The sequence below is a fragment of the Schistocerca piceifrons genome, chromosome 2 (assembly GCF_021461385.2).
Source record: "Schistocerca piceifrons isolate TAMUIC-IGC-003096 chromosome 2, iqSchPice1.1, whole genome shotgun sequence".
Taxonomy (NCBI): Eukaryota; Metazoa; Arthropoda; class Insecta; order Orthoptera; family Acrididae; genus Schistocerca; species Schistocerca piceifrons.
The window spans coordinates 580,034,970-580,062,593 of NC_060139.1; the positions used below are offsets into that span (position 1 = coordinate 580,034,970).

Sequence of the window (27,624 nt, forward strand, 5' to 3'; positions counted from 1 at the left end):
CAGTAGAAGATGTTAAAACAACACAGCACGGAACCTTGGCTGGCTGATCACAAGAATAAAAAAGGATGAGCCAACAACTTTTCAACACACTAAAATCACCACCCTAAAAACACAAGGTAAGAGAAAAACACATGGTGAAAAGATGAACACCAAGTCTAACACACAGCATCAGAGGGAGCCAGGGAGAGATAAAACGGAGGTAGGGGGTGGGCCCAAAAGGTGAGGCCAAGGCGTCACCCTTAAACAGAATGATAAAGAACCCCTTCATGGATAAAACTTAAAACCATGTTAGTCGCTGAGGTATTGTTGCCTAAAATCGGAGGGAGATTAACAGTCTGCCTCTGGGAAGCTAAGTCTGAACAGTCCAAGAAACTGTGGATCACTGTCAGATGAGAACCACATCAACACAGAGGTGGGTCCTCGCAACATCATCTGATCTGATCATGGGTCAGCCAAGTATACCAATGCAGAGGCAGCAAAGGACAAAGGAGTCCTTGTGAGACGCTCACATGGAGGACCTCCACACATTCTTCATCTCCTTTATCATACGCAATTTATTCTGCAAAGTCAGGAAGTGCCATTCTGTTTTCCAGAGTTCAAAAGCTTTGCAGCATAATAACAACTGAAGATCAGATTCCAGTATGTTTATCTCCAGACTCTGTTTAGCTTCCTTGGCTAGCATCTCAGCCAGTTCATTTCCTGGGACACCAGTGTGTCCCAGGATCACTGGCCATTCACCATGTTCGAGGATGTGAACAGACTCTAGGATGGCCATTGCCAAAGGATGACGGGAATAGCACTGGTTGATAGCACTGGTCGAGAGCTAGTAAGGCACTCAAGGAGTTGCTACAAATGACTAAGTACTCCCTGGCACAGGAGCGAATATGGTTGAGAGCATAAGAGATGGCTACCAGCTCTGCAGTGAAAACACTACAGCCATTTGGCATGAACCTCAATGTGACAATCAACCATTGAGCCATCTGTGTAAACTATCTCTGAACCCTGGGATGCAGCAAGGATAGAGAGAAAGAGGCAGCAGCGAGCTCCATGATAAACTGAGCCTTCTGGGACTTGTGAGACATCCAGAGGAAGTTGCGGTTGAGGTATATACCATGGAGGTGTACAGGAGTGGACCCGGAGATGAGCTGGGTGAGGGAAAACTCTAGTTCAGTGAGAAGGGACTGGACATGGACTGCAATTGTAATCCCTGATCTGGGTCACTATTTCGGAAGATAATTGCCATGTTAAAGCAAAGGAGTCAATGATTTGGATGTTTAGGCAAGCTGTGAATGTGTGCAGTATAATTGGCAAGCAGTTATTTTCGCCAGATCCACAATGGAGGAAGTCCAGCTTCCACAAGTAGGCTATTCATAGGGTTCATTCAGAAAGTTCCCGTCTCAACTTGAACTCATAGGCTCCAGCATCCACAATGCTGATTGCGATCCTGAACCACATGCCTGGCTCCCATAGTCAACATGCGATTGACAGCCACAACAGTGTAGGACGATCTGCACCTCAGTCAGTGTGACTCAGGCAACAAAGGATGTTAACGTTCTGCCAGCACTTTTGCTTAAGCTGACACAGATGGGGAAGCAAGTTGAGTGGGCATCAAAAACTGTCCTAACAAGCAACAAAAATCCACTACATTAAGGACATGGTCATCAAGATAAACTTGTGGGTGCAGGTGAACTGTACAACAATCACAGAAGTGCAAGAAGCAAGTCTTGGGAGCTGAAAACTGAAAGCTATGGGTGAGGGCCCTTGACGGCACCTTTTGTATGGCTCCCTGCAGTTAACTTTCAGCCATACCAATAGTAGGTGCACAAAAGGAAATGCAAAAGTCGTCAGCTTATAAGAAGGTCAATACTGAGGACCTCACAGCTGCTGCAAGACCATTAACTGCCACTAAAAAGAGAGGGATGCTCAGTACAGAGTTCTGCGGGACCCCATTCTCTTGGACATGGGGGGAACTGTGTGAATCACCAATTTGGACTCTGAAGGTGCAGAGAAACAAACAGTTCTCTATAAAAATCAGGAGCGGATCCCAGACACCCCATTCATGTAATGTAGTGAGGTCGTGGTGTCGCCAAGTGGTGTCATAGGCTTTTGTCAGGCCAAAAAAGATGGCAACAAGGTGATGATGGCGAAAAAGGCCATTCGGATGGCAGACTCAGGTACACCAAGTTTTCAGTGGTGGAATGACCTAGGCGAAAACCACCCTGGGACAGAGCCAGAAGGCCCTGAGATTCGGGGAGTAGACACAACCACCGGCTCTCTATATGTTCGAGCAGCTTGCACAGGACATTGGTGAGGCTAATAGGATGATAGCTATCCATATCTAGTGGTGTCTTACCAGGTTTTAGCACTGTAACAAAGGTACTCTCTCATCATCACAAAGGGAATTTGCCATCACTCCATATGCGGTTGAAGACAGCAAGAATGTGGTGCTGGTAATCCACTGATAAATGTTTAATCATTTCATGATGGATGCCGTCTGACCTAGGGTTTGTGTCAGGGCAGTGTGCAAGGGCACTGAGAAATTCTCACTTATTGAACGGCTCAGGTTGGCGTTTAGTAGAAAATAGATGATGATGTTCCAACCGCTGTTTCTGGGGTGGTACATCTCAGATGCAGAGGTTCAAGCAAAATGCTCAGCAATTGCGTCTGGGTTGGTAGATATAGCTCCATGTGTGAAAATCCCCGATATACCTGCAAGGGTCTGATATCCATAAAGGCATCTGATTTTAGTCCAAACCTGGGAAGGAGAGGTTCATGTTGTTGGTGGTGGAGATGTAGCATTCCCAACACTCCCGCTTCCATCTTTTAATTAATTGATGGACCTGGACATGGAGTCATTTGAAGGCAATGAGGTGCTCCATTGACGAATGCCGCTTACGACATACGAGGCCCTGCCTACGATCTCTAATGACTGCAGTGATATCTGGTGACCACCAAGGCACTGTCTTCTGCCGGGGGCAACCTGATGAACAAGGGATTGCTGATTCAGCTGCAGCAACAATGGTCATAATAATATTCTGGATAACCAGATCGATGTTGCCATGCAATGGAGATAAAACAGTGGTAACAGAGGTGAAAGTGTCCCAATCGAACTTGGTAAGAGCCCATCTGGGCAAGCGTCCATGTGAGAGAGACTAGGGAGGGACAGGAAGAGCGGAAAGTGATCACTACCACACAAGTCATCGTGAGCTCTCCAGTGTACAGACTGTAGAAGGCCACGACTGCAAACTGACCGTTCAATGGCTGAGTATGTGCCATGTATCACACTGAAATGAGTGGGGGTACCTGTATTTAGGACGCAAAGGTCAAGTTGAGTTAGTAAACTCTCGACATCTTTACCACAGCCAATAATCTTGATTCCACCCCACAAAGAGTTGTGGGTGTTGAAATCACCCAAAGTAGAAAAGGCGGGGTGAGTTCAGGAAATAGTGCAGCCAATCAGGGTGTATATGTGACCAAGGAAAAAAATCCCGGATTTCCCAGTTAAAAATACACTTTCTCTTGGGTGAAAATACACTTTTTCCATGTTAAGTGACAGTATACTCTTCCTCGGCACTGTGAAACTCATCAATCCTTTGAATGTTTATGGCTTTATATACCGATATAGAATTTCCCGGCATTTTAGAAAATGAAACTCAGGGGGGGAAACATGTTTTGAAAGACCTTTGATGTGCAGCAACATGTACGCTGAATATTTTCATATTACGAAGGTATAAATCTGAATTCCACCAAACACCGCATGTCACTTTCTGAAGCACTGAAATCGAAATTGCGATGCGCTTTTGTAAACGTGATCTCGCCAGTTGATGACAGCATAGGATACGTGATGCAGTCAGCCAATAGCAAGATCACTCTTAAGCAGCGCGAACACACAAATAAGATAAGTTAATGGTTTAAATTAATATATGTAGCATTCATGTATAATATTGGTCTGTACCATTAATAAGCTGGAAGAGAAGCTAAGCTTCCATATATAATGTTGGTCTTTTTTGCACTTGTTACACTGTAAGATACATCGCACAAATTTGCCAGTAAAATTTTTAGTAACGACATAAATGTCTGATCTGGGCTCGAAATTCTTGTAAGTGGTCGTCCTCAAAGAGTTGATTTTTAAATGAGAGTCAAACACTTTGTGATTTAATAAATTCATCATACATTCTCGCACATAGTTCATCTTCTGTAAAAGGAAATTTGCTTTGAATGTAACACTTTTCAAACCACCATTCACAATATTTTACCGCAACCTGTTAAAAACAGGTTAGTTTCAGCAGTTGAAAGAGAGCGCCAGATAACAGGCATCACCGCATTAGCGCAGCTACGTTGATGCAGGAAGCCTGTATGTTCATACGTGTAAAACATTAAAAGATCTTACATTATGTCATAAAAGAAACAAAACATCAGAGGATACTTCAAGAGCATTGGAATTTTGTGATCCATGCTAAAATGCATAATTCGGCTTAAAGTGCACATTTGTATGTCCAGATTCGGATGTAAATTTTCTAGGAGTACCAGTACTGTATTATCTAATGTTTGGTTCTTCATTATGGCATAATGCCATACATACATTTGAAATGTGGCGAACAGTTGAAACTAGCCAATAGTATGAAATCAAACACTTCATTTAGAATATATTGACTGCCTCAGCAGAAAAGATTAATAAAAGTCAAATCTCTTTAGCAAACCAACAAAAATAACTTCATTGTTCCGCAAGGCGATTAATGCCCGACTGTCGGAAAGGTGGAAATAAAATCTAAAACTAATAACGTATTTTAGCCTTCCATAATCGTGCAAACGTATTTTGATTCATTTGATAGCTCCCAGCCACAAAACCCATTTTGTTATAATTTAACATGAAAGCAATGAATGAAGAGGAAACAACAAAATCACTGAACATAAACACAGGTCATGTGGAGATGACCCACCTCAATTGAGACTGCTCTGTGCATCAGCCCAAGATTTACTATATTTCCGAACTGGGGCAAAATTAGGTAGTGGCACCCAGCCACACTTCTGTGGAAGTGGGAGAAGATACTACTCATGCGTGACTCAAGTGTGCATGCGCAAGAGACCGCCCGCAACTTCTCAAATGAATCTAACTTAAACAGTTGTCACGTCATGCTCATCAGAGGCAATTTGTTGTTATGAAGCATTGCATATCCTTCCTTAAGCCTTAGACACACTTTGCTGTTGGCAGATGCTTGTATGAGCACTGTGTTTTTTTTTTATGTATATGGCACATTTCCATTGCAACAACGCCAGACAAAGTGAACACCCCATCGTTCTAAATTGGCATGTAGCTCGTCATCACACTTCAAGAGGTGTTCTCGATGAAAAATAATCCCCTGGCCCACGTTTAGAGTTTTATGGGGAGTGACTGAAATGGGAATACCACCCAGCTTTTTACATGGAGCAACACTGGGGATGCTGTCTGAATCAGGAATGACCCATTTCTCATTTTGGAAAGCATTGTCACTTCCCCAAACTTAGATGATCTAAGTTGTCAAAAAAAAAAAAAAAAAAAAAGTTAGAGGCTTTGCAGCCAGAAAGGAGCACCCATTGTTTCTGCTGCCAACTAAGTACCAAAGCGAATATGGCTCCTTTTTTCTGTAGCCTTACTTTCCTCCCAAGGTGTAGCTACAGAGGGGAACAATTTGGGGTCAGGCAGGATGGCCATTGCTAGGAGTCCCAATGCCCCAAGTAGACGGGCATCTACTCCTTGGCATACATGGAGAGTTCGCAGCAGTGCATTATGACAGCACAATGTGACTTCACTCATATGATTCATTAATCCTTTGCTCCAAGCAGAAAATAAATGGACTGAGGTCAGTGTGATTTCTCTTCAGAAATAAAACTGCACTATACCTGAAAATACATTTGTAATGTAACTGACAATTCTTAACATGGCACCATTAAGTCTAGAGCATTGTGAGCTTGAGGCCTGTAATTTCTGTCCACCTATGTGGTTTGCTCGAGGAGGAGGAGGAGGAGGAGGAGGAGGAGGAGAGGCTGCCATACCTGGTTAGCTAAATGATAATGCCACTATTGTGATCATTTTATTACAGTAGCTGTAATAAAGAAGCACTATATAATTATTATAATAACCCCAACTGTGTGTTCATGCCAACAATGTGACTCTTGCCAAACATGTAGTTATTGAAAATCACCATAATCTCCAGTCTTCAGCTTCTTGTGGTGCCATTTTATGCAGTGGAGGCTGCAGGAACTTATTCATTATTGTGTTGTATATGTGTAGGTCTCAAAGCTTATTTATTTCATAAATTGATATGAAACATATACACAACAGCCACCTTCCACATAAAAACTCATTATCAGGTGTCCCACAGCTCATTTGTTGTGAAGTCATATTTGCAGTAGCATAATGATGAAGACATTGCTGTATAGTTACGCTTACATGAACTGCATGGATTATCTACACATCCAACAACCAACAACATGAGCAATATTTCATGGACAACTTTGGCACTTAAATTTCAGCACATAAACTCCAGTGGAGGATGTTTATGCAAGCTGTCAGTATCTCTTATTGGAGTGATGCCAGTGTGAAACTGCTTTACACAACTTAATCTCCTTAGTGATTTGATATGTGTTTTAATCTGCTATAAGACTGATAGGGGACAGCTGCTTCCGAGTCTTTCGTCGGTGGATTTGCTGCTGTAATGTTAAAATGTTAATGAGCTGCAAAGGAATACCATCAATTCAGAATGTATGATGCAATATAAAGTAATTAATGTCTTCCATTTCACAAATGAAAATAAATGAGAAACAGAACTTACCAAAAACACAGGCAATCTTGATTTTTGAAACAAAACGTGGCTCAAGTAGGCTAAATATAGCCCACTTTCGTAAATCCATATTTCAGCAACCTATAACAGACATTGAATACCACTTTGCCATTCATTTTAAAGTAAATAAAACTGAAAGCCAATACCAAATTCAGAATTAAATTGCCAGACTTTTCATTGCTGAAGAACATATTACCTTACACTTTCCTTTACTAAAATGGACAATAAAGGTGAATATTTCAGTAGGTTAGTGGTTATCGTAGTCTACACTAGTGAAATGCTGCTTAGTTACAGTATGTCACATACGTAGTAGTAGACACGTGAAGACTTTTCACACGATGGGTAGACAGATCCAGAACATTATCTCTAATGCTGGAAACAGTCATGGTAATTGAAAGGCACAAATTCTAGCTCTTAATTTTTTTTAAAATTAAAGCTGTTGTCAACCCTTGACTTGAACAGCACAGTACTTTACTAAGGTGTCTGCAATGAGGAGGAGGGAGGGGGAGGTGGAGAGGAGGTGGCAGGAGGGGCACTTGAGCCCTGCAGAAATCCTGGAAACATTCTTTTCATTAATTTCAGAATTCTGACTCATTTCTAAAAACAACTGTCTGTTATTCTGCAGAACTGCATATTTGGCACTGCCAAAGAAAAATATTGTGGATTTAACAGCTGCTACACAATGTGGGTTTATTTGGTTGTCATATTGTTCATGAGAAAATATGATTGTCACAGCAGCAACTTCAGCCCTGTCCTGTAGTCAAGGACAATGTGAACCTTTACAGAACATTATCAAAAGCTCCCATGTTTCATGTGCACCTGCTCGTACAGCTCTTATCGAACAGAGGAAAAAGGACTCTGTGAATATGCTATCATATACAGGCATAGTTTAACAATGGACCTGTTTACATGCAGGCATAATTTAGCATCATCAGTTCAAAGAAATGGCATCCATAATCATGTTAATAAAATTAAAAGAAGTGCTTTGCATTCCTAATGAAATATTCTTACCTTTTAGGTATCATAGTAATGTGTCATGAAAAAATAGTGTGTGTAAAGCTGTGCGGGAACACACACAGGAAATGAAGAGCTCCTATTCTTTACTGATCAATGCTTGGTGGATGACATGCAACTCTCGCACAACTTCCTGCAGGTTGATATACCTCCAATTCCTCACTTCTTTTACAATTACAGCAGGGGAGAGTGGCGTGGCAGCAGGGGAGAGTGGCATGGTTCGTTTAAAAGAGGGGGGGGGGAGGGGGGGGGGAGGGACCAAACTGCTTGGTCATCAGTCCCTTGTTCCAAATAAAACAATGCCACAAGGGGAAGAATAAAACAAACGAGACGTATAACACAAAACGGAAAGAAAGGAAAAACCACAAGGACGAACATAAGGTAACAAACACTAAAAGTAACAAAAGAGGACAATAAAACAACAGAGAGAAGCAAGAAACAGTTAGAAGAGAGTAAAACAAGAAAGCAGATTACAGTGGCTGGCTGACCACAAGAATAAAAAGGATAAGCCATCCACTCTGCAACACATTAAAAGATCCACTCTAAAAGCGCTAGGGTGGAGTACACAGAGGGACAGAGGACATGCGCAAAGTCTTAGATCAAATGGTAAAACCCACCCTCACGAATAAAACGTAAAACTAAAGCTGCTGTTGAGGCACTGTCACCAAACACCGAAGGTAGGGTGCTGGGAAAGTTAAAAGTCCGCCGCAGAGCGGCTAAATGTGGGCAGTCCAGCAACAGACGGACAACCGTCATATGTCAGCCACAGTGACACTGAGGTGGTCCTCACGACGGAGGAAGTAACCATGCGTTAGCCACGTATGGCCAATGCGTAGCCGGCAGAGTCAACTGATTCCCTGTGAGAGGCCCGCATGGAATACTTCCAAACATTCATAGTCTCCTTAAGACAAGCAGTTTGTTGTGGGTACTGTTATGCCATTCCATCTCCCAAAGGCGAAAAATCCTGTGGCATAAGACAGAACACAGGTCAAGTTCAGAGAAGCCGATCTCCATAAGCTGTTTCCACATAGCCTGTTTGGCCAGCCTGTCGGCAAGTTCTTTGCCTAGGATTCCAATGTGACCTGGGGTTCAGACGAACACACTGAATGACTGGACTGTTCCGGGGAATAGTGAACTTCTGGATGTTTGCTACCAAAGGACGATGAGGGTAGCTCTTGTCAATAGCTTGTATGTTGCTCAAGGAGTCAGTATATGGAAGAAACTACTCCCCAGGGCATGAACGGATGTGCTCAAGAGCACGAGATATAGCCACCAGCCCTGCAGTGGAAACACTGCACTCAAAATGTGCCAGCATCCATTATGCAAAATATGCTTTGCAACACATCATATGTAATTATAATAAATCAGACATGTGTAATTCTTTGATAGTGAATGTGTTCTACAAATTGTTACTAACTAGTGTATTAAAAAACTGATTGTATACATCTTGTTTTCTATATATATTTTAGTAATCGCTATTGCTGTTGGGTACTGGCGGGACAACATTTGTTGCACTCAGTAAGCCTAGTGGAACACCCATGTCCCACTCAATAAGACTACCGGGGACACCAGTGTCCCAGGGCCTAATTGCAGGAAGTGAGTTCAGAATTGACAAAAATGTATTTGTAATATTATCAAGACTAATAAAACAGTATGTGGTCAAAAGAAGAAGTTTCTATGTAAAATTTAAAAAATCCATATTGAAAGGGTTAAGTTAAACAAGACACGGAACAACTTTAATACAGAATATTTGAAAGCAGGCCTGAAAGTCAATTACATAAAAACTAAAAAATGTGCAATAAACATACCAAAAAGAAAATGGGTATTTGGAGCAGTTGACACAAAAGAAAAAAAGAACAGCAATAACTATACAATTAAAAATTCACTTTTAATGTTCCATATTCTTAAGTCTGACTAAAAAGCATAAAACAATTTCTACTAGCCCCTTACAGATGGTTCCAAAAATTGTGACTGTCAGTTTTTAATAACTATGAGAATACTTGTAAGATTTTAATGAAAAACTTGCTGCACCTGCAATAGATATTAGTAAGGAGGTGAACTACTCTTGCATGTGCCCCACATTTTTCGTTTTAAATATGTCAAGTATTTTCACAGCACAGTCACAAAATTTCAGGGCTGACTGTATGGAATTAGGAACTTGTATGAGGCTAGGAGAAATTCTTTTACACTTTCTAGTATAATTAAAAAAAAATTAAATATTAAAAATTCATTTTTATTTCAATAATTATTTTTCCTGTTCTTAGTTTTTGCGTGTGAAATTTTTCAATCTATTTCAAATATTTTGATGAGATTACAACAGACATGGTAAATTTCTGGTTTCTTTCAGCTTGTCTTCAACTGATGCAACCAATATATCGCTTCCTTCTAGGATATCTTGCAAAAAAAAAAAAGATAAAAGAGAGATTCAAGCTCACACAGGAGCTTAGCATCAATATTTCTTCCCACAAACCATTCACAACTGGAAGAGGAATAGGATGAAAATGGAAGTGGTCTAGAAAGTACCCTCTGCCACACATCAGAAAAGAAAATTAATTAGTATTGCATTGTCATCTAGTTCTGAGCTATGTTGAAAGTTTCAAGTCCCTATCTGATTGGGAAATGTGTTTAAAATAAATTGCAATATTTGTAACAGACAGACAGACAGAAAAGAGAGTGACCAAATAAACATGTGGTAAAAATGTTCTGGGATGTTATTGAGTAATAGAGTTTTCGAAAGTAACTTTCACACATCTGAAACAACAGGTATACAACCAGTGTACATTAATAATTTTTGATTATGGCAGTGAAACATGGCCTTTTTTGGGAAATCCAAGCAAAAATTAGAACTGGTTACCAAGGAAATAAATGGATCACAAAATAGATGCACCAGGCTCACTGCAACACACTAAAACATTCAACCAAACAGTATAGGTTGGAAACTGGACAAGTCAAAAACTTTTAAAACACACACCATCGGCTAAAAATGGAGGGCAGGGCTCCACTTAAATTTACTGCTCTCCTCTTATCTGAATATAACACACACTCTGTTATAGTGTGGTGTATTGAAATACGTACTCCACAAGCTTCACTAACTGGTGGATTCTCTCACTAGAGCAAGACAACATAATTTAGAGGACTATGACCTCTGCGGAGACAGATCAATGTAACTTCACCCCTTTTCTTGTGTCTGGCAGAAGGACCACCACGGCAAGACGACTTGTTTCACAGACTGCAGCTTATCTTCCAACACTTCCAACCACTCTGCCTTTAAATGGCTTATGGCCTTCTGGCTCAACAGTGAGGGAATGGTTCATAAAGGGATAGCACATGTTTCCACTTCCTTGCCTGCAATGTCAGTATGCAGCTAAGTGAATGGGTAGTAATGGATCAAGGTAGTTCTTTGCTCGATTCCAAGAAACAAGAAAAGAGGGTAACAATCAACAGATGGTGAGAAGATGACGAGGAAACACTGAGGAGCAATATGAACATGTGTGCTTCACAACTTCAATTACCAATAACCAGGACTACTTCCTCTATCTTGACATAGTGTGAGAACTTCATTACTGAATTTTAGGTTTTTAGTCTGTTCTCACAAATAGTCTTCTTATTACTTTCCTACAGTTTTGAGACCAGTAATAATGCTGTATAGATTTTTTTATTCATAACTGTATTTACCACTAAACGATCTGCTTCATGAAATAAGCACCTACAAAGCATGATGAAAATCTGATTTCTTTAATATATTTGTCACTGCAGTTGTATTATAACTAAAAATTGAATGTAATCTACATTTTACATGTTGCGTGCTACACATCTTTAATAAACTGTGTTTTTTTTTTAAATTCTTGCACTTCATTTCCTCCAGATTGATGGAGCTAAGGACATACAAAAATATGGTTGTATAAACCTTTCCTTAATTTCCATGTCAGCTTACTAGCTGATGAACTGTGCATTTTTGTCAGTTAAATGTCATACTCATATAGTCAGATACGAATTACTTTTATGAAGTTTTCAGCCTTTATCTATGAGCACACTCTTAGCTATCTACGAAGGTTACAGATGTTAAAACACTCAAATCATTTTTGGAAACAGTAGAGTTAAAATGTGATGTTCCATCATGCTGATTTAGGTTTTCTTCTGTTTCCTTAATTCACTTTTGGTTCACAACGTTTCCTTTAATAAGAATACTATAGTTTTCTTTCCCACTGTATATGTGCATTTTTTAATGCACTTGGCAAGGTATTTCACTTCCTTCTTATCTTTTTCTCATTATGGGCTAAGGCCAAAATTCTAGTTGAGACATTTGTCTGCTCATGTAATGCAGTGAAACATAAAACAAAGTGTGTAATATCCTTCTTGGAACACAACTTACTTTATTCTGTTGTGTCCTTGTGCATTACTAACCATTTTTGTAAATTATTTATCAAATAATCCAGTTGCTTGTTCATGGTAGCAGATGTCGCAATAAAACAGTTTATTTTATTCTAGCCGATCAAAATAATATTTATCACCATGTCTGCTATGTTTTTGAGTTGATCCACTGCTAATTGCTGGATCTGCAAGGACTGGTGGTGTGTTACAATTAAAAAATGTGTCCAATTCCTGTAGCATCCAATATTTTAACAAGATCTTTTTTTAGAACAAATTATTCTGAAAGACAAGGCAGCCAAATATCTATAGAGTTGAAGCAATATCTGGAGAAATAAGGAGATTTGATTTTTCCAGTAAGAAAAATGAGCTTACCAAATCAACAGACAGCAGTGAAAAATCTGAAGGCATTTCTACAGTATATCATCTGGAAGTCACAGAAATTGAACAGATACATCTACATGGATGTAAGTTAGTATCAGATTACTGTAAGTGTAGTACGAGAAATTGGGAATGGAATAAAGTCCCATGCCACATACCTCAATCAATAATGCAGTGAACACCTGTGAGATATGTAATTCAGTCATAGACTTTTACACTTATGAGCAATTAATAAGGCTATAGTAATAACTGGTAAATAATTGTATGTGGATATTTCAATACATATTTCATCTCTGGTAGTTCTGATCAAGGACCCCTTAATTTACTGATGTCCAACAGAAGACACTAGTGTAACAGTGACTGATAATTTATTTCTAAAGCAAACTGTCTTCAACAAAATAAATGTGAGTCCCATAATAAATGGTCAAACGGCAGCAATACAGCATCACCACCAATCAGGTTTAACTACAAAAATTCCACAGACTTAAATGCTGACTGACAGAGAAGTTACAGGATGAAAATGGGAAGAAGTTGACCAATGATACATAGTAGATGTGATACTTAATTATTTCACAAAAATACAACAATAATGGAAATTCCTGTATGGAGCAACATGTAAAATAAGGGTAAGGAAACCACCCACCTGTAGCGGATCGATCCATGGAGCACAGTAACACACAACAGAAGACAGCATTCACACTAGCTTTGGAACACTAGCTCTTTTTCCAGCAATACCACTCTCATTCACACATGCAAACACAAGGACACCCAAATGCTCACTCCCAAGGCCACAGCAAGACTTCTAAATTTAAGGTATTTAATTTAAACTCAGAAAATGCACAACATTTTCCCAAATTTGTCTCTGGTTCCAAACTAAAGGTAATGTTGCCCTCAAATACAATATGCAGGTATATAAAAATGGTAGGTGATTCAATCAGATAAGGGACATTTTACTTATAATTAATGATACATTTGCTAGTTAGGATGCAAACAAGAAGACTTTTAAAAACTCAAAAAAATCTCTATGAATCTGAAATTAAAGTAGCAAAATTCAAAGAAAATGAAGAGTAGACCTACTTCTTAAACCCCAAAAATGAATGTAAAACAAAAAACCATGTGTAAAGCATGACTGACTCAACAGACTGCAGTGCTCTCAATGAGTATCTTGTAAACTCCACTGGCTACTGTAGCATTCAGTAATTATACAACTGACGCTAAGACTCTACTTTTACAAGCACAGCGTGTAACAACAGAATGATTCACCCATCACTCCAAGAAATTACTAAATAAGCTGAGTGACTCTAGAAAGATGACTATTATGGATTTGAAAGCTCTAAAATGAGTAATTAAGAAAATCTGTCTCGTAAAAAATATTCTTGGTAATGGAACTTTCTCAGAATGGCTTAAAATTACGCTACACATAAGAGAGATACCAGATAACTACAGATCCATATCACTTATCCCAATTACGTCAAAAGTAATAGCCATTTTGAAAATGGTAGGTTGACTGATTGACTAGGGATTAAGGGACTAAACAGTAAGATCGTGGCTTCCTTGATTCAGTGGTAGTTCATCTCAAATTAGTGACACCTGTGTTCTGATAATTAAAGTAGTAGGAGCAGTAAGACTGAGGTGTTTAATACAATACTGTTGCCATAGTTGAGGAAGAATTTACCGAAACGTGTGTCAATCATGCCAGTAGCTATGTCAAAGCTGACAAGGTGTGAGAAAGGCCCCACCATGCATCTGAGCCCCACCAGCCCAATGAAAGGCAAAGACGGTTACAGAGCACAAAATGTCTTCAATTTTGCAGTCTCGGAACAGTGAGATGGCTAAAAAGGTAATGGACATCAGTTGGACCATCAGTAATAAACACAAGAGTAGAGAAATAAGTAAGGCAGCAGCTGTATGCTCCCGGAGTTCTGCCCGTGGTGGGAGCTGCCCCATCCACAGCCATCGCACCCTCGCTCCACTGTAGTCAAGGTGTTTATAAAGAGTATTCACAATTCAACAGAGTGCTACCTCTAAAACAGAAAGTAGGATGCAGCAGAAAAGGAGACAAACCATGTCTAAAAACAATTAAAACAGCAAGAGAGGGATGAAAGAGTGAGCTGGTCAAGGAGGTAAGGTCGAGGGCCCCTCAGACTCAGCATGCAGTGGGAGACGCCTCAAGCACAACCATCCCACTCCTGCCTGAAGGTAGCTTACAACCTTACTCTACAAATAAAGGGCACTTTTAAGGAGAAAACAGAGAACCAGTCCAACTGCCTGTCTGTCCATGAATCATCTGTCAGTATCTGAGGCAAACAATTCAGAAAGCCACGCTTAGCATGGTAGGCTGAGGCAACATACCATAGTGGATCCCTGGCGGAAGTAACAGAAGGGAGAGCGACACGCAACAGTAGTCGTCTTGATAGTGTGGATGTGGAGCTTATTAGAGGGGGGCAGCAGCCAATCAGATGTCATTCCATCTTCGAGTGCACAGAGGTCTCATATGCAGCCAAGATCAGCAAAGCAAATGAGTCGTGACTAATTGCTCTTCCAGCCAAACAGTCAGCCAGTTCATTCCCGAGTACACTCACATAACGTGGGACACAGAGAAAGGCAATCAAGCAGTCAGTATGACTTAGTTCAATGAGAAGATCATGAATAGCAGTGATATCACTATATATCACAAAATGGTAAAGTAAGCCCTGTTTAATAAAGTGGAGGGCACTATTGACAGCTATCAGCTCCACTGTACAGACTCTACATGCTCTTGGCAACGAATGGTGTTTCTGACTGAAAGGGGATGTAAAGCATATCCCGTCTTATCCCCAGTTTTAGAGCCATCAGTGTAAAAGATGGTAGCATCCTGAAACTCTTGAAGAATTGAATGTCACACGCACAAAAAGGTCGTGGGGGTCAACAGACTTTAGGAAATTAAAATAGATCGGTCCCAATTCATGGCTTGCACACCAACAAAGAGGACAGGGAAGAGGTGCATGACAAAACATGAAGAGCACATTCCAGAGAGCAGAGATCCCAGTACAGGGCTACAAAGCACATCCCAACTGATAGTCCCACCTGAGAGCGGATATCAGGAGGCTGACACCCCACACATGTAAGAAGAATAGGACCATCGGATGATCAGGGAATTGTCAAATGATCATTGCATAGGAGACCAAGAGTTGACACCATCAGAACTGAATCTGTAGGAGCCCCACTTCAGCATGCAGATGAGGGACTACTCTGGAAAGCATCAATGGCCTGACAAACTCTACGATGATGGACTGGGTCTAACAGCTTCAAACACAAAGGCACCTCCAAGCCATAAACCACGCAACCACAGTCCAGACATGATAGGACCAAGGCCCAGTAAATATGGAGAAGAGTAACTAGATCTTTACCACAAGAGGTGTGGGCAATGAAGCAGAGATCGTTAAGCTTCCGCACTGTGTGACAATTTCCAAGTGCTGAGTACCCAAGTAGAGTTCTGGATAAGGGCGGACTGGAGTGTGACACAGATGCTTAACCAGTATTTTTAAAATGCTTAACCAGTATTTTTAAAATGCTTAACCAGTGTTTCTGTAGGAGAGAATTGGAAACAGTGGGAAAAGATGACCAATAGCCAAACAAAGGTCACTAGTCTGCTGATGGTAATCAGGAAGAGAGTGATAGGTCAGAGCCCTGAAGGAAACCATTCTCTTGGAGCCAAGGAGAACCAATGCAAATCTGGAACAATCTGTGGGATAAAAATTGACAAATAAAAATCAGTAACGACCTCGAAAGCCCTTGTCATAGAAGGTAAATAAAGTGTGGTAATGCCAAGCAATCTCATATGCCTTAGGTAGGTCAAAAAAAGACTGCAAAGAAGTATTGGAGCTCAGAAAAAGCCTCTTGGGATGCTGCTTTCAGCCAGACAAGACTGGCTGGTTGTGGATTGTCCCTCCTTGAAACCACAGTGATGAGGACACACACACACACACACACACACACACACACACACACACACACACACACACACACACACACGATCTCAACAGTTGACAACTCAATATAATCTGTGGACAACCTTCCTTTCAAGCAATTTACAAAGCATGTTGGTCAAGCTAATCTGTTGGTAACTGTTGAGAGATGTTGGACTTTTGCATGGCTTAAGGATTGGGAAAACCATGCCATTTCAGTATTGAAAAGGGAACACAGTTTTGAGCCAAATACAGTTAATGATCCTTAATAGATTAGCCTCCGAGTTACACACAGATGTTGGATCATTTCACAATGAACTGAAACAGAGTGTGGGAATGTACCACGTGATGAGGCAAGGGCCTGAAGCAGTCCCCAGTCAGTGAAAGGTTCATTATATGATTCAGCTTGGTAGGGAGTGAAATATCGGGGGACATCTACAACCTGTTGTTTCGAGAGAGAGAGAGAGAGAGAGAGAGAGAGAGAGAGAGAGAGAGAGAGTCAGATAAGAAGAGGATACTGACACAAGGTGGACTGCAACGTGATTAAAAGAACCAATACACCGGTAAAAAAACTGCCATGAAGGACAAGACCCAGAACAGTCATCGCTCGGTGGCCCAGAAAATTACATAGCTTGGCCCACCTCTATGTTGAAGAGGCACATATTTCCAGGGAGGAGTTGTAGCACTTCCAGCATTTCTTGTAACTCCATTTAATTAGACAGTGAGCCTTATCACAAGGTCACTTAACGCTAGTGACCAGTACAGTCTGCAAAGGATATCGCTTGAAATGTTGCAGGGCTCTACAGCGATCCTGAACAGCTAATGCAATGTCTGTGGCCCACCACAGCTGTGTTCAGCAGTGGAGGGGACCTGTGGAAGGGAGAAAAGCAGTTCCAGCAAAACTGGTAGATAATGTTGGAGACATCTCGCACAGCCTCACTGATGTCATATGACAAAGGAAGCAAAGGTAACAGCAGAGGCATACAACTGCCAGTTGGCTCTTTGAGGCTCCCAATGTGGTAGTCAGTCTTTCTGGCAATGGCAGAGAAGTGACAGGATCACTGGAAAGAGTCATTGCAAAAAAGTTTGTCATGCAGCGACCAGTGCAGTGAAGCCACGCAATTGGTGGGAGATATCTTTAGATCAATAGCTGAAAGCATGCCGTGGGCGAAGTGGACAGGACAGAGTAGCCTTGTCATGATCCTTCTTCTCCTCCTCTTCCTCCTGCAGCCTTTGGTGGCCAAGATTCTTGTGAGGGCCTATCTGCAACTAGTATGGGGAAAGATGAAAAGTGGACAACCCTGAGATCCGCAGGTCACAGTTCCTTCGGCCACTGGCTCATGTCGGGCCTCTAATCTCTGGGTTTCTGGCGAGAGGGGTCGCATGATGAAGCCCCTTTACCGGTAGATACCAGAGGAGGAAGCTGCTCCTCCAGCCGGACGTTGGAAGCCATATCTGAAGATGTGCCACAGGAGCCGCAAAAGAGGAGCACAGTGGGAGAGGTGGTTTAAAAAAAATTGAGGTAGTAAGAGTGAGGATTGTGACTTTTACACAACCAGACATCACATCAAAAGGATTTGGACTTCCACATTTTTTACGTGCCTCTGGATATGAAAGGTAGTCAGTGGGTTTTCATTTCTGTATTTTAGTTACTTTCTTGAAGACTGGACACACCGGTGAATGTGGAGGATGATGATCTGTGCAACTGCCACACAAAGGTAGTTGTTCACAAGGACTTTCCTCATGGAGTGATCATCTACTGTTGCCAAATTTTAGGTGCACCGTGCAGTAAGGTGACATATGACCAAAACAAGTATTGAAAGCACGTCACGGGTGGTAGGATGTAAGGTTTCACTTCTCACCTGTACATGATGTCTAACTTTTTCTGGGAGAACATTCCCTTTAAAGGCCAATATAAAAGCAGTTATATTTACTCTATTATCCTTGGGACCTCTTTGGATGAATCAGATAAAATGTACACCTCGCCACTCAAGATCAGCCCGTAGCCCCTAGTCTGGAGAGTAAGGTCCTGGTTGAAGATGATTTTCCGGACCACATTCAAAGTCTTGTGTGAGGCAATGACCAGATGTTGAAATGTTTAAAGAGCTGTAGACTGTGCTGCAGAAGAGGCTTTAATCAACAGCTATCCATTGTGCATAATTCCTAATGACTCAACTTCTCCAAATTGTTCTTACTTCTCCAAATTGTTCTTCAATATGCTCTACAAAAATAGTGGCTCTGTCACACCGAAAGTATCCCAATCAGTTTGAGTACATACTGAATATTGAATAAATTGTTTTGTTCTTAAATGTCTCGCTTGTAACTCTTCCCATAGGACAGTTAGCGGAGGGTAAGCAGTAGAGTTGTAACTGTCCGCATTGAAGTTGTGATTCCTGTCTGTTAATATCAGAATGTCCATTGTTTTGATGTAATTTAATATGTTTCAAGCGCAAAAATCCACTCTGATGCCACCTGTTCCTATCAAGGGCTCTCCCCATGGGCGCCACTCAGCCACAGCAAAGGCCATCCGATATGATGGCAGCTCAGACATCATGGGGCTCAACCAAAAAGGTACATAAAGACCCCACTGGACTAGCTATCACAATGCTTTTGATGTGCAAATAAGAGCCCACACATGTATTGTGTGCAGATGATTTTTAACGCTGGATACAAAAGGCACTATTTAAGGTTTTCTTCCCCACTCATTCCACACTAAAGAAAAATTTGGAAAATGAAAGTCAATCCAGAAGCCAACTACAAATTATTTCACTCAAAAGGTAGTGAATGAAAGAATATTCCAAAAGGGAAGGTAGAACTTAGGTAATAACTGTGTTGACATCAAAGCCTGCTACCATGAAAAGAGAACAAGAAAAGAAAGGATAGTCAGAGATGAGAGACAACAACACAGGAAAGGAAGTGGGTGCTGCATTACCTTGGGGTCCTGTGCTTGTCATGAATGTTCTAATGAAAGACTTGTGAACATTGTGAGGGGCATTAGAAACATAATATGCAACTAAATGAAAACAATTTTGATTCAGAACATAATTAACTATAAAAACAGCTGAAAATCTCCTAACTACACTTCATAATGGTCATGAAAGAAAGGTCATTTATAACCTTCAGTCTCTGTTTACTGTGACACAAAATAAATAAATAAATAAATAAATAAATAAATAAATAAATATATATATATATATATATATATATATATATAAAAAAAGCAAGCTAGCATATTATGGTTAGTAGCTACATCACAACGACAAATCAGTTCTTGTTTAACAGGTCAAAGTTAGTACATGTTTTAGAGACATGTAATAAGAAAGCAGATGAAGGTGTCAGGCGCAGAGCCAACGAGCAGTGTACCCCATGATGCACCAGCCAACATTATCATTCTTACATGTCTGCGTGTAGCACATGCTTCAAGCTGGGATTACAACATTTAGCAACAAGCCACGATAGTGTTAATTATGGACGGCATAAAGGAAACCTGACACGTATTACAGTAAGAGGTGACAGCGATAATTTTCCAAGCTTATAAGTTCTGTTATGGAGATTCAAAGCAGAAACAGTGGGTCAGTGTAGTGCTCATCTTAGAGTTGCCAGTTACTATGGTAGGCAATGGCTGGAGCATGAGATGTGGCCCGGCCGCGGTGGTCTAGCGGTTCTAGGCGCTCAGTCTGGAGCCGCGCGACTGCTACGGTCGCAGGTTCGAATCCTGCCTCGGGCATGGATGTGTGTGATGTCCTTAGGTTAGTTAGGTTTAAGTAGTTCTAAGTTCTAGGGGACTGATGACCATAGATGTTAAGTCCCATAGTGCTCAGAGCCATGAGATGTGGTGGCAGAGGGGGCACTGGTGACATCACACAGTATTCTCATTCTCTCTCTGCACAGAATGCATCACAGTCCCACCTTCTTACATTCACGCCACCATTAGAAGAGGTCAAAACTCATGAAAAATAAAGAGAGGAATCCCATTCGGCTCTGTTCTCAGGTTCTTCCTCTCCACTGTGTATGATAATGACTTTTCAAACTAAATGGCTAGCAGAAATGTCCTTTATGCTGATGATATGTGAATGGTCACATCACATAATAATTTGCAAGTAACTTTAGACAAAAACAGGTAGCGTGAATATCCTGAGATTTGTTGCCAATGTGGTAAGAACCAATTTCTGTTGCACCATTAACACAGAGGAAGCAAGTGTGTGCAGCAGGCCTACTCCACAATAGTCTCAACAGGAATCAAAATGATTTAAAGTTTGTTAGTTACAAGCTGTACACAGACAACCACTTATACGCAATTCTGTAAAGAAACTACATTAATTGGACTTACAATGCTCAGATAACTGGGCATCAAAATACAGAAATCCTGTTCCTGTAATAATGACATATTGGTAACCACACCCAGCTACTGTAAGACGTGTTTGCCAGATTTTGTCCAAATTGTTTCAGGTGAATCTTAGTAGGATTCCTAATGACCCTTTTAACATTTTTATTGCCATCCGACTATCAGGCAATGTAAATTTATAACACACAAGCAGTTTGAAATTAATGTCTTGTTGACATTTATTTATTAGTGTTGTTGTTATGTTCTTCTTCTTTTGTATCTGTAATTTAAAAATTTGTTCCAGTGACATTTGGTAATGATAAACATCATTAGGACTAAAATGACTGGTTTATCCACTGCAGGCACAATAACTGCTTATGAGTGGGTTACAGTTATACTCTAAAGCTACAAAAAAATTACTAAATTTCACAATAAGAAACAAGTGTTTAAATGCTATTCTTTTCAATTTCGTAGACTTGTGCATCAGATATGCAAATGATAGTCCAGTTACACATGGTCCAGGCAACTGAAACGGATTAAAGGGGGGCGGTTCTAGAAATTCCATAAAATTCTTGAGTCAATTCATAGTAGAGGCACATATGAAATGACGCCAATTTCTGTTTACGTCTATAAAAAGTTTTTCATTAACTGTATTGCGAAATGGCACTTTTCCAGTTGCAATTTCGTATAATTATTGACCGAGTTTAAAAACCTATAACGCTGTCATAATATACTCATTAAGAGACAATCTTTTGTCAAAATTATAACACAGTAAACCAATTATTACGGTAAGAAACTGGATATGTCTTGAGGTACGATGCGCAAATAACACGGGCTACATTCATCCAGTATTTCAGTATGAGAACACTTGGCTATTTCCAATAAAGCTTGCACACAGTTTCACACCATTTCTAGTTTTTTTCTAGCTTTGATGGTTAGCAACAAATACTTAACACATTACCTTATTTGTAAAGTAATTAAACGTTTCATAAATATTCACAAATAATGAAAACGGGGGAGGGGATGTTACTAGTAAAACGTACGTGAAACAGTAATTTGCTTTTTTTCCAACTGTGTAAGGATTAAACGACTGGCTACAATGTATCTACGAAACCAGACGACATTACAACTTTGTCAAACTATTTAAGTCCAATCGCATTTGCGAAATTTCGATCGAGTTAAGGCTATGATCATGAACGATGAAAACGTCAACGTGGTACAATAAATTACATGAGAAGAATTTTTCCAAACATACGGTGGGGAAACGAGGGATACTGCCAGTGTCATGCCGCGGACCTCTTGTTTCTGTATATAGATAGTTTTGTTTACAACTTATGCCTGCTCTCAACTCTCTACTGAGACAGCTTTATTTTACACGGCAGTAAGTAATTCCTCCAGGTGAGTTTACACACAAACTGAGATATACCTGTAACTGATACTTTGGCATAACAAAATTTTTGCAAAATCAGTAAGTTAAAAATGTTTCTTTTTCATGCGAACTTGTCCGCAACAAGGAAAGGCCGCCAGTTTTCAGTATTAGGAAATTTGGTAGTTATGATTGGTATGGTGCCGGTAACAACATTCCTGACAAGACACTTTTATATATACTTCATGTTCGAATTTTTATTTTCATAAAAAAGGTTCAGCTTTAAGAGCACACATTATCAACATAGTCCTCTTTCTGTGACGCCACGGTATAAACAATAACTCAAAACAATGATACACACCTCTGCCCGTTAACCACAGTTCTCTCCTCATAATTGACACGACTCTAGTGTGACAGCCACAGTATTTATTTGTATACGTCAAACAGAACAGCCGCCAACATTACAACAAATAAAGAGGCCTGCACATGTTCAATATTGATTGAAATTCTGCTTTGTCAAACCGTCAATATATTGGTGCTATACCTCCCACAATCACAAAAATTGGCAATCGACAACACGATTTTACAAGGTTAAGATGTAGAACACCCAAAAGAAAATGTGTACTGCAATCATGTTACGTAAAGCTTGCAAACAACAGTCAACAAGGAAAAAGAGATAATAGGTCCGAGAATGACTGAAAAAAGGAGCGACTAAACACATTTTAATTTACTGACTGAAGTTAGAGCCATGGAGTCGAAAGATTTCATAAATTAGCTACCCATGAGTTCCGCATCAAACAGAAAAATCGCCAGATTTTAAACCTTATTTTAGGAGGAGATATAAGCATATCCTAAACAAAGTTATTAAAATGTCTAAGAAACTGACAAATGACAAATTGTAAAAATTGCCCCAAACACAATTAAGGGACATAGTAAGAAAGGGAACAGGAAAGCAATGTGAAGAACAACACAATATTGGCTTTTGAAAAATTCATGCAAAATATCGGACCCAAAAATGTTGCAAAAAAATTTAAGTTTTGCTTTACAGAAGTAGCAGAAAATATTACCAAAACGTATGCACCAAATGTTAGGACAGAACAAGTTCAAAGCAGTTTAAAGAAGTGTTTTTTGTATCCAACAGATGAGAAAGAAGTATCAAACGTCATTAGAGGATTAAAATCAAAATCCTCAACTGGCACTGATAACACCCCTGATAGCATTTTAAAGAAATGCTCAGCAGTAACATCAAAACCCTTTGCAGATGTTTTTATTCCTCACTGGCTAATGGATTTTTTTTTTGAAAAGTTACAAATAGAACAATGAGGCCGCTGTTTAAAATAAGTCAAAGAACAGAAGTAAAAAGTTACAGACCAATTTCTCTACTGTGGGGCTTTTCTGAAATATTAGAAAAAAATATTTTATCAGAGACTGGTTGATTTTATAGAAGAAAATAAACTCTTCTACAGCAACTTCCACATGGATACTCTGCAAATCACTCTGAAGTGCCTGGCAGAGCATTCACCGAACCACCTTCACAATAATTCGCTGTTATTCCACTCTCGAACAGCGAGCGAAAAAAAGGAAAACCTATATCTTGATATGCGAACTCTGATTTCCCGTATTTTATTATGATGATCGTTTTTCCCTATGTAGGTCGGCGTCAACTAAATATTTTCGCATTAGGAGGAGAAATTTGCTGATTTACATTTCCTGAGTACATTCCGTCACAGCAAAAAGCCCCTTTGTTTTAGTGGTGTCCATCCCAAGTGCTGTACCATGTCGGTGACACTCTCTGCGCTATTTCGCAATAATACGAAACGTACTGCTCCTCGTTGGGACTTTCTCGATGTACTCCGTTATACCTATCTGGTAAGGATTCCTCACAGCGCAGCAGTACTCCAAAAGAGGACGATTAACCGTAGTTTAGGCAGTCTCCTTAGTACATCTGTTTCATTTTCTAACTGCTCCGCCTATAAAACGCAGTCTTTGGTTTGCCTTCCTAACCACATTTTCTGTGTGTTTTTCCCAGTTTAAATTGTTCGTAATTGCAATTCCTAGGTATTTAGTTTAACTTGCGGCCTTTAGATTACACTGATTTATTGTGTAATCGAAGTTTAACGGATACCTCTCAGCACTCATGTGGATGACACCACACATTTCATTATTTAGGACCAATCGCCAATTTTCGCACCATTCAGATATCCTTTCTAAATCGTTTTGCAATTTGTTTTGGACTTCTGATGAGTTTACCAGACGATAAACGACAGCATCACCTGCAAACAACCTAAGACGGCTGCTCAGATTGTCTCCTACATCGTTTATATACATAAAGAACAGCAGAGGGTCTATAACACTATCTTTGGGAACGACAGAAGTCACTTCTGTTTTACACGATGACTTTCTACCAATTACTACGAACTGTGACCTCTCTGACAGAAAATCACGAATCCAGTCACATAACTGAGACAATATTCCATAAGCACACAATTTCACTAACAGCCACTTGTGCTGTACAGCATCAAAAGCCTTTTGGAAATCTAGTAATACGAAATCAATTTGAAATATTTGTCAATAACACTCAACACTTAGTGTGTGAAAAGAGCTAGTTGTGTTTCACAAGAACAATGCTTTATCTGCTTTTTCTTAATAGGTATATTTTTCGTTTATTTTTGGAGGATTTACGGGTTACAATATTCAATAGACCATTCTCTTCGAGGTAGTTCATAATGTTCATACACAATATATGTCCCAAAATCCTGTTGCATATCAACATTAATGATATGGGCCAATAATTCAGTGGATTACTCCTACTACCTTTCTTGAATATTGCAACTTTCCAGTCCTTGAGTACGGATCCTTTGTCGAGCGAGCGGCTGTATATGGTTGTTAAGTATAGAGCATACTCTGAAAGGAGCCTAATTGGTACACAGTCTGGACCAGAAGACTTGCTTTTGTAAGTGATTTAAGTTGCTTCGCTACTCTGAGGATATCAGTCTCTAAGTTACTCATGTCGGCAGCTGTTCTAGATTCGGATTCTGGAATATTTCGAAAGACTGTGTTTAGTAACTCTCCTTTCGCAGCACTGTCGTCGAAAGTATTTCCTTTGCTATCGAGCAGAGAAGGCCCTGACTGTCTTGCCACTAGCATACTTTACATACCGGTACTACCAGAATTTATTTGGATTTTATGCCAAGTTTCGAGATAAAGTTTCGTTATGGAAATTATTCTAAGTATCTCGCAATGACGTCCGCATTAAATTTCGATCTACCGTAGAAGATCGCCAATATCGGAGATATTGCGTTCGTTTAAATTTGGCATGGTTTTTTCGTTGTTTCTGCAAGAGTGTTCTGACCCATTTTGTGTACCAAGTGGGATCAGCTCCGTCGTTCGTTAATTTATTTGGTATAAATCTCTCAATTGCCGTCGATACTATTTCTTTGATTTCAAGTCACATCTGGTCTACACTTACATTGTTTGTTTGGAAGGAGCAGACATTGTCTCTCAGGTGTCAAGTGAATTTTTATCTGCTTTTTTGAATAGGTATATTTTTCATTTATTTTTGGAGGATTTGTGGGTTACAATATTCAGTCTCGCTACAACCCTGTGTTCACTAATCCCTGTATCCATTTTGAAGCTCATTATTAGCTCAGGATTATTTATTGCTAACAGCTCAAGTTTGCTTACACAGCTGTTTACTAGACGTGTGGGCTCATGAACGAATTGCATGAAATAATTTTCTGAGAATGTTTTAGCCCAATTTTGGATGACGTTTTATGCATGCCTCCACATTTAAACATTTATTTCCGCCAACATATTAAGGTTAAATGAAAGTCTCTATAATTGTAATAGTGGGGTACATGTTTGAAATTAAACTCAAGTTTGCTTTGAACCTTTCAACAATTGTATCATCTGAGTTGGGAGGTTGGTACAAGGATGCAGTTATTATTTTATTCCGTTTGCCTAAAATGACCTCTACCTATACTTACTCACAGGAACTATCTGCTTCAATTTTGCTGCAGGACAAACTACTTCTGACAGCAACAAACATGTCACTGCCAACGGTGTTCAGCCCATCCTTTCGGAATACCTCTTCTCAAAATCACACCACAGTTTCCATAAATATAGGTCCACAGGAACTGCCATCTTTGATTTTATAAATGAATCCCTGACCTTAGCAGACCATAAACAACACTTCTCTGCTATAATTTTGGACCTCATCAAAGCTTTTGATGTCATTGACCATAAACTACCACTCTGAAAATTGGAACATGTAGATGGGACACAATGGATACAACCACACCTGAGCAACAGACAGCAAATAGTAAAACTTAAATGTCAAGAAGGAAACAACAGGCATATGTATCAGTCAGGGAAACAAAATGTAAATATGGTGCTTCCCAAGGTTCCATTCTAGGTCCAGTCTTGTTCTTGCTGTTTACAAATGACTTAAGAGTCAGCAACTCCTTCCCAGGCATGTATAAAATATGCAGACGATTCCAACATTCTGATAAAATGGGAGACTGTAGGTGAACTGGAGATTGAAATCAAAGTATGCACATTATACGTATCTGATTGATTCTCCAGGAACAGTCTTATCATAAATGCAGAAAAGACAGTAACTATGCATTTACAAACAATACAAAGAATACACATCTCAGCCCTATCATAATGTTATCTTGCAAAAATTAAAAACTGTAAGAAGCACAAAATCTCTTGAATATGGATAAAAAAACAAATGTGGGACAAACATGTAAGCTTCATCAATAAGAAATTTAGTACTACCTGCTATTCCATGAAAATTCTTACTGGCTGCATGACACAACAAACGATAAAAATATATATTACACACAGCTGGAATCATTGTTGAGAAACAGCATAATTTTTTGGGACAATTCACCTGCCAGCAGAAGTTGCTTTATTGTCCTAAAATTAATTGTAAGTACTGCAGGAAAAGTAACTGCTAGAAGCTCAAGCAGGCCACTATTTAAGAACCTACAATTTCTTCCACTACCTTGGTTATACATTTTGGAAGTTTCATGTTTCATTAAGAAAAGTGATGAGCACTGAAGACCAACTAGTGCAAAAAATGGAACAGTTCATAAGTACAATAAACGACAGAAAATGGAACTGGATAATTAACACGCAAAAACGAAATATAGAAAATATGGGTCCTTAATAGGATAGAAAAACTTTACAACAAGTTACCACACCACAGGAAGACCCAAAAATTTAAGGACTTTTAAAATGGCTCTAAAATTGTGTCTTTTAAATAAACTGTATTGTAGTGTTGATGAGTATGTAGAATCTTGAACTATGCAGAAGCTTGCTGCTTTCTAAAATCTGGATGAGTTCCTGTAGAGTATTTCAGTCAGTAACATAATCAGTGGTAGTGTACCTCACATA

At 39.7% G+C, this 27,624-nt stretch overlaps 1 protein-coding gene across 6 annotated transcripts in view; it reads right to left on the reverse strand.

Annotated features, from left to right (window-relative positions):
- The window catches only part of LOC124777697 (RCC1 and BTB domain-containing protein 1-like), a 204,932-nt gene extending 182,134 nt beyond the window's left edge, over window positions 1–22,798 (reverse strand). For 3 of the 6 annotated variants that reach the window (XR_007015770.1, XM_047253182.1, XM_047253178.1), the window contains exons 1-2: window positions 22,583–22,794; window positions 6,813–6,902 (exon numbers count right to left, since the gene is read on the reverse strand). Coding sequence is in view for 4 of the 6 variants with exons in the window: in XM_047253182.1 (XP_047109138.1) it covers window positions 6,813–6,891 (79 nt within the window). In the remaining 2 variants the exon portion in view is untranslated. Of the gene's footprint in view, window positions 1–6,812; window positions 6,903–22,582 lie in introns of all 6 variants that reach the window. The other 3 variants (XR_007015769.1, XM_047253177.1, XM_047253181.1) reach the window with 3 other exon arrangements.
- Between the last annotated feature and the right edge of the window lie 4,826 nt (window positions 22,799–27,624).